Source organism: Convolutriloba macropyga, chromosome 1 (assembly GCF_964194025.1).
Source record: "Convolutriloba macropyga chromosome 1, txConMacr16.3, whole genome shotgun sequence".
Taxonomy (NCBI): domain Eukaryota; kingdom Metazoa; phylum Xenacoelomorpha; order Acoela; family Convolutidae; genus Convolutriloba; species Convolutriloba macropyga.
Window position 1 is genome coordinate 88,623,101 of NC_134468.1, and position 13,032 is coordinate 88,636,132.

At 35.3% G+C, this 13,032-nt stretch overlaps 1 protein-coding gene across 1 annotated transcript in view; it reads right to left on the minus strand.

Moving 5' to 3' along the window:
* The window catches only part of LOC142354085 (protein polybromo-1-like), a 159,754-nt gene that overhangs the window by 127,653 nt on the left and 19,069 nt on the right, over window positions 1-13,032 (minus strand). The window contains exons 8-11 of the mRNA XM_075406388.1: window positions 7,495-7,660; window positions 7,022-7,190; window positions 6,308-6,667; window positions 5,973-6,120 (exon numbers count right to left, since the gene is read on the minus strand). Coding sequence (XP_075262503.1) covers window positions 5,973-6,120; window positions 6,308-6,667; window positions 7,022-7,190; window positions 7,495-7,660 — 843 coding nt within the window. The remainder of the gene's footprint in view (window positions 1-5,972; window positions 6,121-6,307; window positions 6,668-7,021; window positions 7,191-7,494; window positions 7,661-13,032) is intronic.

The following is a 13,032-nucleotide window of genomic DNA, read 5'->3' on the forward strand; positions in this document are numbered from 1 at the left end:
CGACAGGCGAACAGTTGGCTTCGTCAGCAGCTAGCCACAGTTTAGTGAAGCTAGCTTTAGCTTGATTCGACTCTGCAACTTTCAGTTTTCTGGCCTCGTTAGTAAATGAATCAAATAAAAAAATGATATTTTAAAAACTTTCAAAATATTGCAAAAACTAAAAAAAGCTTCCAGATTTCGCAGTAAAAGTTTTCAAAACTAGTTTTTGTCTGCAAGAATTGAAAAGCTTCGGTGGCCAGTAATGATCGTTAAACTCAGAAAAGGACAAAAATATTCGAAAATTTTGAAACAATCGCAAATCTTACCAAAATCTTGCTAAAATTCAAGATATTAAAATCTTCAAAACCATTTCATTGTCTCAAGAGATTATCCAGTATCCCTATTTAAAGCTCTAAATAGTTTCAATGGCTCATAAAGATCAATAAACTTAGAATATGGAAAAATTTCCCAAAAATTTGAAAAAAAAAACAATTTTTATGAAACAAATTGCTAAAGCGAGAGTCATTAAAATATTGATAACCATTCCATTAACTTTGGAAACTAGGCGAAAGCTTAACATCAAACCTTGGAGGACGTCCCCAGGACCCTGGTGCAGGAAAAAAGATAAGAAATTCAAAAAGTATTAAAATCTTGAAAAAAATATTCCATTACATCTAGAAGCTATCTAGATACCTGTAATCAAACACTAGAGGAGGTTATGTGGCTCTTGAGGCTGAAGAAACCTAAAAATTAGCAAAAAAATTCAAAGAAACTTGAAAAATACAAATTTCATCAAAAAAAATGTTAAAATTTGTCAAATTAAAAACTTGAAAGCAATTCTATGACAGATAATTTTTTTGTTCAGTAACTTATTATCAAACACTTAAGGACGTTTTCTGGCCCCTGCGTTCGGAAAGACGTGATTAATGAAAAATAAAGGTAAAAAAATTGAAAAGATTTGCACATTTTGTCAAAAAGATCCTCATATTCGTTATGTTAAATCGTTGAAACCAATCGAAACTATGCAGTACCCTATTAAAAACCCTAGAGGAGGTTCCTTGACACCTAGTGCTGAAGGAACTCAAAAAATTTCCAAAAACCTTGGAAAAAAATTGAGAAAATTAGTATAAAATTGCGCCCGCGTGTTTTTAGCGATCCGTTGTTCGTCAGTAGCCACGAGTGGGCCCGCTAGGCGCTACCTGTTTATCCCGTTTTTGAGGACGAAAAGCCAAAAGCGTCAGACGAAAAATCGGTCAAGCGAAAAATCGCATTAAAAAAGACCGACAGGACTAATATAATTGCTGCAAACTTCGTTTGGTAGAGATTAAATAGTAAAAATTGAAATGAAATTGTCGCATGTGAACAGAAAACCACTAGCGGGAAAGCGAATTTTTGTTCAAACACCGTTTTCTCACTCTACTTTAAAATTAGAGCAAAAAAATTTCACGCCGCAAAACCACTCGCTTTTTCGCTCCACTTCCTGTCTCGGCGAGACCAAAATCACTACTCCAAATTGACTTCAAAAATATTTAAAATGTGTAAACCGATCTCACAACATAGCTGGCAGATTGCCAGAAAATAGCCGCAATAGCTTTGTAGATCTGAAGTCTAAAAAAAACAGCAAAAAAGAACAAAAAATTCGTCTTTTCATTGAAGGCTGATATGTTATATTTTGATTAAAAATCTGTATAAGATATTGCTGCCTCTATTAGCTGATCTGAAATAACCTTCATTTAGAGTGACACACACCCATTTGACCTTGTCTCTTTGAATTAAAGTAAAAGCCAACTTCAAAGTGAGGAACTCATTTTTGAGAGTGAGGTAAGTCAAATGTGACCAAAAATTTAATAACCCGAACGAACAAAAAACGCTCCACTAAGAGCGAATAATGACGTCACGCACGCAATTCAGTTGAAATTGCATATACGAATGAACAAAAAGTGGGTGTGACGTCATATGGTCGTAACAAAAATCTTGACAAAATAAAAAAAACATAGCAGGACAAGTCCTGACGTACAATTCAAAGAATTTTCATTGACTAAACAAAAAACTAGACAAAGAATGGATCAAAAAAATTTAAAAAACAAAATAATGTCAAATGCCACCGTTGAACAAAAAAATATTAACGAGAAAAGGAAAATTGGTTCAAACAAAAAACTAGGCCTAGAATGAACTTTGAATGGATTGGGAAAACCCATGGCAATGGACTTAAAAATCCCATCCCAAAAATTGAAAAAAAATACCAACTAACGTCGGGCGAATTGCTCTCAAATGACAGGCGAACAGTTGGCTTCGTCAGCAGCTAGCCACAGTTTAGTGAAGCCAGCTTTAGCTTGATTCGACTCTGCAACTTTCAGTTTTCTGGCCTTGTTAGTAAATGAATCAAATAAAAAATTGATATTTTAAAAACTTTCAAAATATTGCAAAAAATAAAAAAAAGCTTCCAGATTTCGCACTGAAAGTTTTCAAAACTATTTTTTGTCTGCAAGAATTGAAAAGCTTCGGTGGCCAGTAATGATCGTTAAACTCAGAAAAGGACAAAAAATGATCGTTAAACTCAGAAAAGGACAAAAATAATCGAAAATTTTGAAACAATCGCAAATCTTACCAAAATCTTGCTAAAATTCAAGATATTAAAATCTTCAAAACCATTTCATTGTCTCAAGAGATTATCCAGTATCCCTATTTAAAGCTCTAAATAGTTTCAATGGCTCATAAAGATCAAAAAACTTAGAATATGGAAAAATTTCCCAAAAATTTGAAAAAAAAAATTTCATGAAACAAATTGCTAAAGCGAGAGTCATTAAAATATTGATAACCATTCCATTAACTTTGGAAACTAGGCGACAGCTTAACATCAAACCTTGGAGGACGTCCCCAGGACCCTGGTGCAGGAAAAAAGATAAGAAATTCAAAAAATATTAAAATCTTGAAAAAAAAATTCCATTACATCTAGAAGCTATCTAGATACCTGTAACCAAACACTAGAGGAGGTTATGTGGCTCTTGAGGCTGAAGAAACCTAAAAATTAGCAAAAAAATTCAAAGAAACTTGAAAAATACAAATTTCATCAAAAAAATGTTAAAATTTGTCAAATTAAAAACTTGAAAGCAATTCTATGACAGATAATTTTTTTTCAGTAACTTATTATCAAACACTTAAGGACGTTTTCTGGCCCCTGCGTTCGGAAAGACGTGATTAATGAAAAATAAAGGTAAAAAAATTGAAAAGATTTGCAGATTTTGTCAAAAAGATCCTTATATTCGTTATGTTAAATCGTTGAAACCAATCGAAACTATGCAGTACCCTATTAAAAACCCTAGAGGAGGTTCCTTGACACCTAGTGCTGAAGGAACTCAAAAAATTTCCAAAAACCTTGGAAAAAAATTGAGAAAATTAGTATAAAATTGCGCCCGCGTGTTTTTAGCGATCGGTTGTTCGTCAGTAGCCACGAGGGGGCCCGCTAGGCGCTACCTGTTTATCCCGTTTTTGAGGACGAAAAGCCAAAAGCGTCAGACGAAAAATCGGTCAAGCGAAAAATCGCATTAAAAAAGACCGACAGGACTAATATAATTGCTGCAAACTTCGTTTGGTAGCAATTAAACAGTAAAAATTGAAATGAAATTGTCGCATGTGAACAGAAAACCATTAGCGAGAAAGCGAATTTTTGTTCAAACACCGTTTTCTCACTCTACTTTAAAATTAGAGCAAAAAAATTTCACGCCGCAAAACCACTCGCTTTTTCGCTCCACTTCCTGTCTCGGCGAGACCAAAATCACTACTCCAAATTGACTTCAAAAATATTTAAAATGTGTGAACCGATCTCACAACATAGGTGGCAGATTGCCAGAAAATAGCCGCAATAGCTTTGTAGATCTGAAGTCTCAGAAAAAAACAGTAAAAAAGAGAACAAAAAATTTGTCTTTTCATTGAAGGCTCATATGTTATATTTTGAACAAAAATCTGTATAAGTTATTGCTGCCTCTATTAGCTGATCTCAAATAACCTTCATTTGGAGTGACACACACCCATTTGACCTTGTCTCTTTGAATTAAAGTAAAAGTTAATTTCAAAGTGAGGAACTCATTTTTGAGAGTGAGGTAAGTCAAATGTGACCAAAAATTTAATAACCCGAACGAACAAAAAACGCTCCACTAAGAGCGAATAATGACGTCACGCACGCAATTCACTTGAAATTGCATATGCGAATGAACAAAAAGCAGATTTGAAGTGGTTGTGACGTCATATGGTCGTAACAAAAATCGCGACGACGAAATATAAAAAACCATGAGAAGGCCAATAATAGCCCCAGCTATCGCTGTGTGGCCATTAAAAAAGACAGCGCCCCAATACAATTCAAATTCTTTGAAATGTTAAAAAACAAGAGAAGGCCAATAATAGCCCCAGCAATCGCTGTGCGGCTATGAAAAAGAAGACGATCAGCAGACTTCTGAAATTGTCTACTAAATAGAAGGCTTGCACATACTACTATAACTGACAACTGAAAATGAGAAGCAGATCAACCTTTGTGCAAATAATTCAATCTGTATGAAAACTTTTAGATATTATTCAAAAAAGGATCATACAAAATGTTCCAACAAAGTTCAGGTACACTCAATTGGCCTACCGTTTGCCCAAATAACTCAAAATAATGTCAGAGCAGAGCTTATTTTTTGAGTGAGGTCATGTATGGTAGAGAAACCTTAACATAACCGACTAAACGTCGGAAGAATTGCTCTGGAACGACTAGTGGGAATTGCTCTAATGAGTTGCAGCCTGCTTCAGTCCGGGGGGGGGGGGGTGTGGGACCAAGGAGTTCAATAGTGGGCTTCAAATAACCACATTAGAGGTAAACATATTCCACTATTAAGATTTAAAGTAAAAAATGGCACCAGTTTCGGCGCACTTTTCATTTGACTTTTAGTATTAAATTGCCGCCATTTGAGTTCAGCTGCTTGAAATTGTGATTGAGAGAGAAATTTAGATCACGCGAAACGCAAAAAGTCAAGGGCGTAAAAGTGACTCGAAAGGTCAAAATCGTCAAGACAAAAATTTGCATAACATAGCCGGCAGATTGCCGGAATAGCTGCGGAGGAATAGACCTGCGTGCCATATAATAGAGATAGAAACAGATTCCGATCTAAATTGAAAAAAAAATCGACGCCTCTCAAAAAAACGAGGTAAAAAACATTCAGCGATAAATTAACAAAGCTAGTTAAAATTCATTCCGCAGAAGCCTCTTATTAGGGACCTTTACTGCACAAATGAGTTCCTTTGACCTTAAACAAATTCAAACGAAACTTAAGTTTTAAAGTGCAAAAGTCATTTTATTGAGTGAGGTAAGTCACGTATGATCAAAATCTAATCACGCAAATAACCTAAAAACTTTTGCAAAAGCGAGTGAGAAATGACGTCACGCGCGCAAAGGCCGTTAGTGAGAGGAAGAAGTCATTCAGAAAATTTGACTTTTTCAGCTTTGCTGTGTGAACAAATGTAAAACGAAAAAAGAGCGTCAGACGACGAAACAAAAAAACCAAGAGCACCGCAATATAGCTTCGCTCAGCTTACAGCTTCGCAGCTATAAAAAAGACACACACGCTTACAATAATTGCTATGAACTTCGTTCAAGAGAAATTAATCACATTATTCAGCTGAAATCAAGCATTATTTAGAATAGAATAATGATTCGCCATAAAATTCATTTTCTGAGCGTTCACGTCACTCAACAGCACAACAAAATAGCAGTTTACAGGTTGAAAAGTATTGTCAAATATGGTTGCAAAAAACTCTACTGAGTCGCAGCAAATAGTCGCAAAAAATTGATACAGACGACGAACTATAAAAGCATGACAAGATCATTAATAGTCTTAGCAATAGCTTCAGCGCTATCTATACCAACTATTCGCAGAATGATACCAAAATTTTATTTATATCGACAAAAGTTGCCTAATGCAAACATCTCTAAATGCAAAAAGAAGAGACCCGACACCTACCCATGGGCGTGAAAGAGGCCTTTTTCTCCTTCAAGAGTGCTTCAAGACGTATGGCATCGTTGTGGATTTGAGAGCCCTCTTCGTTGAAATCCCTCGCATTGGAGAACATCGTGCAGAAATCATTCATGAACTCCTCCTCTGAATTGTACTGAAAATACAAAAGGTTACAAAAACACACAACTAAATTGCTTTGAATCAAAACAACTCTTAGATGATGTGTAATCTGCCAGACAAAAACGTCCTCAGTCCGGATAACGAACGCTTTTCTCATTAAAGTGCTTTTAATTCTCACGAATCGGAGAAGATTCATGTCGAAAACATTCGAGAGAAGTTACCTCATTGCAACGGATCTTCCTGTCAATCATTTTGAGGTCTATTGGGTTCTTGATGTACTCATAGTACACAGGGTATTTCTCTTTACTTGGCAGCTGCATAAACATCTCTGCAGTTTCACGACCATTAGGCTCACTGTGTTTCGCTATCACATTGTACAAACTTCTCAGTCGCTTTCTCAGTTGATCCAAGTCAGTTTTCAGTTCTGGACAAGGAGTTCCGTCTGGTCCCAGTGGGATGAGTTTTGTGCCTGGTTTGCGTCCTGGTTTCCTCTTGTTAGACACAAACTCCTCACTGTCAACTCCTTTGAAGTCGATGTCAGCTTTCCTCTGAGTTACTGCGTCCAGAAGAAACTCTGCGTCCTGAGATCCAAAATTTAACAGTTCTCCTCAAAGTAGTAACATTTTTTCCAAATTTCCCTCTTAGCATCGTTCAATGCTATTTTCATATCTTTTGTCTCTATCCGTTCACATGTCAAACCGAGAAGTCAAACCAAAGACGGCGAATTTACCAAATCTTTTAAACCTTAGTAATTTCAGGAATTGATTTCAGATTTTCAGCCAAACAAATTTAAAACTATCAGTTAAAGAGAAAACAAGCAAAATATTTCATCAGAAAAATATTTCCTCCCCAATTACACAATAAATTTTTGGGGTTAAAAAAGGAACAATTGAACCATCTGCAATTAAAGCATGCAGTGTACTGTATAAACTAACCCTGTATATTTGGGAGTCAACTCTGTTGTACTTTAAGCAGTTGTTAAACATGAGACGGAAGTCATCGAAGCAGTGGTTCAAGTCTCTGTATCTGCTCTTCTTGATCTTGCTCTTGATTCTCGCGAGAGACATGGGACGCTTAATCTCCGTGTAATAGTCTGGATATACTCTACAGCAATCAAACAACACACTTGTATTATGATTCGGTAATATTCGTTTCACTCAATCAAACCACCCTTTTCAATTTGAGTGGTTAAGCGAACGATTACAAACCCATTATGGACATGAGATGAAGAAAAACTTCTTACATCAAATCAAATCAAATCTATGGTTCAAAGGCAGTAATAGTCTGTTCTCTTCAACAGGCGTGTTGTTAAAATTTAGCGTGAAATCATAGAAGTACTGCCTTAGCTATAATAATTACGCATTGATTGTTTTTATAGTTTACACGGCAAGAAAGCTACCTCACTCACTTTTTATTGGGGAGGAGTTTGAACTGTTTGCAAAGTTTGATTCCAGTGACTGGATTGACGGGTGTGATGACACATGTCCAGAGTGCCCAGTAGGGAGACACACCAATGCCATGCTCCTCGTCATCGACATCTTCAGCCATAGAATCATCCTCCACTTTGCCACCACCTTCACAATCACAAAACATGTTCAAACGGATCGCCAAACAACCGAAAGTCAACAAACGACAATCAGCTGATTTTTTTCTCAATTTGACTTTATTATTTCGATATTTTATGAACTGATGAAACCGTCATTCAAATTATGCCACTGGAAAAATTCTATTCAAAACATGATCGGCAGATTGACGGAAAATAGTCGCCATTGGTTCCCATGAGCCCGATTAGGATTGAAACGAAAAATCCAAAAATCGTGCCCTTATGATTGGATTTTGTATTTAGGCACACTCCTGCATTTTAATGAAAGGATACAGGAATTACTACCAATACAAACATAGCCAGCAGATTGCCAGAAAAGCCGCCGTTGACGCGCATCTGGATTGAAACAGAAAAAGAAAAAAGAATGAGATAGAAATTGACAAACTTTTCTCCTAGGTTTCAAAAAGTGTTCTATTTCAGTAAGCAGTTTCAGATAGATTCTAGAACTATACTTGATTCAGCTTCTAAACTGAAAGCCAGTAAGCTTAATACTAATGTCCGCTAGCGATTGCTCTAATGAACTTTCATAACATAATGTTCCATGACATAATGACAGGGCTTTATCGGTTTATCCCGTTTCTTTTGATTTTGCTTTTACATTGACAAAATCCACTTTAATGCGTAATTCAATGCGTGGAAGAATTTAAAATCCAATCAGTTGAAACAGTGACTGAGGTAGGTAATGAAACAAACGTGAAAATCGTGACTCATGTAAATCGAAAAACGTGATCAAAAGGTCAAGCGAATTTAAAAAACAGCAGGACCAGTCCTGACTTACCATTCGGAGAACTGAAGCAACTAAAGTCCACAATATCAGACTATTTAAAAGATCAACCTCCGATGAAAAGCAAAACAAATACAAAAACCTCCGCGGAAGTAAAGGGAGCCCTGAAAAAATGGAAAAAAACATTTGTATGCAATTTCTTTTAGAAAGTGTGAAATCCAAGTTATTAATCTCATCATCCCCAAATTCAAAGCACTTTTACAATGGACTTATCGACAGCAACCATCAATTATGTAGAAAACCACTGCAGATATAATAAAAAGAACAAAACATTTGGCGAAAAAATTTTTACAAATGTTTTTTCGTAAAATTAGGCGACATCAATGTCACAGATACAAGCAACTAAAAATTAAATCCTTCAACATCTAATCATTATCTATCAGTATAAAAAATGTAACGTAGCCGGTAGCTTGCCGGAAAATAGCCGTCCTTGACGCACATCGGGAAGGAAACAGCGAAACAAAAAAGAGGAGATAGAAATTGACAAAAATTGTTCCAAAAATTGTTCTAATTCAGTGCGGAAATTCAAAGAGGTTCGAAACCTATGCATACTTCAGCTTTTATAATGTAGGGTATTAAGCTTAATACTAATATCAGCCAGCAAACGCTCTAATGAACTTTGATAATTTAATTGAAAGACTTAATTACCAGGCTTTATCGGTTTATCACCTGTTTTGATTATGATTTTTTGACTTTGACGACCTTTGCCACATTGCGTAATTCAATGCGTGAAAGAATTTAGAGCAGGTAAGTCAGAAATCAATAGTGAAAATCGTGAATCATGTAAAACGAAAAACGTGCTCAAAAGGTACCGCGAATTTTAAAAAAGGAGAGCGGCTAAATAATAGCCATTTAAAAGGCTGACGGCGGCCATTAATCAACTTCAATTAAAGTATTTCGAGAAACACGCAACAAAAGTAGCATTAAATGAAGGCAACAATCAAAAGCTCAAAATAGTCGTAACAAATGATGGCCAAAAGAATCAAAAATAGCAAACCATCTAAACATTAAATAAATTCTTACACTAACTAAGTTATGTCTGATTGGAAAAAATGAGAGCTATCAATTTTGAGATTAACCGACAGAAAAAAAATACAAAAAACGGTCATAATACAACAAAAAAATTGGAAAAGAAGTATTGTCAAATTCATTAAAACCTGCATTTGCAGAGTAGTTAAAACTAATTGACACGAAAAAACTTACCAATATATAAATGGAAATTACAAGATCCACTGAGAGCTTTCCATAATAGGACTTAAGTGAAAGTACAAAAAAGAACTAAACAAGGAAAAATTCAAAATAAAAATAGCTAATTTTTTTCAAAAACATTTTTTGTCAAAGTCGTTAAAAGAATTAATTTCAGCTCAACCAGTAAATTAATTCGAAAATGCATCAACAGAGCAACTCAGATCTTTCATTAAAGGGATTATATAAAAAACAACAAAAAAGAAAAAAAAGTAGAATGAAAAACTTTTGTTTGATTTCGCCCGCAAGACTAAGCCCGCAGATTGCCGGAAAATAGCCATCGTTGACGCGCTTGAAGCATATCAGGATTGAAACATAAAAAGACAAAAAGAAGAGATAAATTGACCAAATTTTCGCTATTTTTTTTTCAGTGTCAAAAAGTGTTCTAATTCGGCGTACAGTTGCCGTTCGATTCCAAAGCAACACTTAATTCAGCTTCTAAACTGTAAGCTAATCAGCTTAATACCAATGTCAGCTAGTAAACACTCTAATGAACTTTGATAACCTAATTCTCAATGACTTAATGACGGTCTGCATCAGTTTATCCCGTCTTCATTGATTTTGCTCTTATGACCTTGACCGTATTCACTATCTTGCGTAATTCATCGAATGAAATGCGTAATTCATGGATTTAAGTAAATCAGAAGTCAAACGTGAAAGTCGTGACTTATGTACAACGAAAAATGTCAACAAAAGGTAAAGCGAAGAAAAAAAGGAGAGCGCCTAAATAATCAATCGCCGTTTGAGAGGCTGACGGCGGCTATTATTATTTTTAAAGTCTATGAAAACAATTGGCTGCCTTTTGGGGGTTCAAACAAGTGCAACTATGCAGTATTAGAAATAGATATCGGCTTTTAAAATCTTTTTACAGAAAATGAAAAAACAGCAAAAACAACAGAAGTCAAATTGCCGCAGAAAAAAAATTCGCTCTCAAAACCGATATTCTGTTCAAATTCAATCTCTCAATTCACTTTAAAAGGCACTTTGAAAAAATACGACTTTGACTGCTCCACTTTCGCTCCTCTTACTACACCAGCGTGGCTAAAACCACTACTCCAATTGAACTTCTCATTGACGAGAAAAGTTCAAAAAGTGAACAGATCTTTAAAAAAAGACCGCACACCAAACCAATTCAAATTCTTTGAAATGTACAAAAGGAAAGACCCTAAATAATAGCCATTGAGAGGCTAACGGTGGATATTAATAAACAATTTGGAAAATTAGACTAATTGGAAGTTAAATACCGGGCATATGAAATTGGGCTTCATGGGTTTATTTCGCCAGCGGTTTTGACTTCATTTTTCTATAGTTACTCTCTTCATTTTAGATTGCCTGGCTGATAAACTGCTCCCTAAAAGTATTTCAAAAATTCCAACTCAGTCGCAGCATATATTGTACTGCGATAATCTCTTTAATACAATGAATGAAAAAAATAAAAATGAACTTCCCGAAAAGTTCAACACGCGAAAATAAGATGCCCTCGGATACTAAAAACTTGTTCAATCATACTTTTCAGTCTAACTTGAAATCAGTATGAAAAACTACAGTCTGACAATTCTCGCGTATTCACGCTCCTTGCTAATGCTCCTCAACAAAAATCCTACTACAAATTGACTTTTCGTTGACATCAAAAATCCCATTTTTCCTTAAAATTTTCTTTAAAATTAATCTGAAGCTAGGTCAAAACTTTGCAACACTGCTCTATTTCAGGCCTTCTTTTTAATGTTATGATACTCAACTGACACTGAAAGAACTCAGAATTTCGCGTCCAGGGTTCTTTTCAGGTATATCCACAAAAACAGTTGCTCAAAAAATCAATTATTTAGCTCAAGCTATTATGCAGCTCAACTTCTCAAAGGGCACAACCGTACCAATCTAGCGCCAAGGAAGTACAAAGAACATAGCTCACAGATTGCCAGAAAAAGCCGCAATAGCTGCAGTCTCAAAAAAAAACAGTAAAAAAGACAGACTAAAAATCGTCTTTTCATTGTAGTCTTTTCATGTTATATTTTGATTAAAAATCTGAATAAGTTTTTGCTGCCTCTGCTCTAAAACTTTTAAAATTTCAACACTTCAAAAAAATAAGTTGGTACACAGCCATCTTTGACGCTGCTATAAAAGCGCAAAACAACAAAAAATTTTTTTAAAAAATTTCGCATGAAAACAGTAAGTCTTCTAAAAAATACAAAGTTTCCAGTAGCAAAACCTACGAGTAGCTGCCAAAACCGACGCTACAATTTTGTTGCACAAGAATAAATCGGGAAACGCCTCCGAATGAAAAGACCTAACTTTCACAAAGCAATTATTCAACACAAGCAGTTACCTAAACGGCTCGGATATCATAGTAATGAAGAGATCTCAAATATAACGTTAGGAAAAAATCAACTGATTTAATGATACTGCTACAGTTTGCAATTATTTTATTGGTTAAGAGGAGTATTTGTTAGTTAAAGATTTGAACAGCCGAACGCCAGTATCGGTTTTCGATCATTTTCACAAATCAAAGATACTGAATTGTATTGTTGTGCTATTTTTCGGTTCTCCGCTCGAAAAATTTTGTAAAAAAAACATTCAGCGATAAATTGAAAGCTTGTTAAAATTCATTGCACAGAAGCCTTTTCTTTAAAAACCTTTCTTACACATTTGCGTTCCTTTGACCTTAAGTTAATTTAAATTAATTTAAGTTATAAAGTGCAAGAGTCATTTTATTGAAGGTAAAACACGTATGATCAAAATTTAATCACCCAAATGAGTAAAAAAAACGTTGGCTAAAGAAAGTGAGAAATGACATTACCCGCGCAAATGCAGTTAGTGAGAGCAAGAAGTCATTCACAAAATTTGACATCAGCATTGCTGTGTGAATAAATGTAAAGCGTCAGACGACGTAACACAAAACGTAGCCGGAAAAATTCCTGAAATGACTCGAAGTCATATCCTCCGAACGAACTGCTTCAAATAGCTAATATCTCCATGGAGAATGCGTCAGTGCTGAGAAAACAACAGTCTTAACTCAAAGAACAAAAGAACGTTTACGACAAAATTAGCATGAAAAAACATACCCGGCAGATTGCCGGAAAATAGCCACCGTTGATTCCAATAAGCATGATTGGGATTGAACGAATAGAATATAATGAAAAAGATTTTTGTACAAAAATATTTTTAAGTCCGATTTATTTTGATGGCATTTCGTAGTTGAACATACTTCTGTTTCTTAGAGAGAGGCTACAGGGGCTACTATCAACACCAATAAGCATTAGAGGTGGTAACTAAGACTTATAGGAACGACGTTCAAAAAGCGGGCATCTAAAATTGGG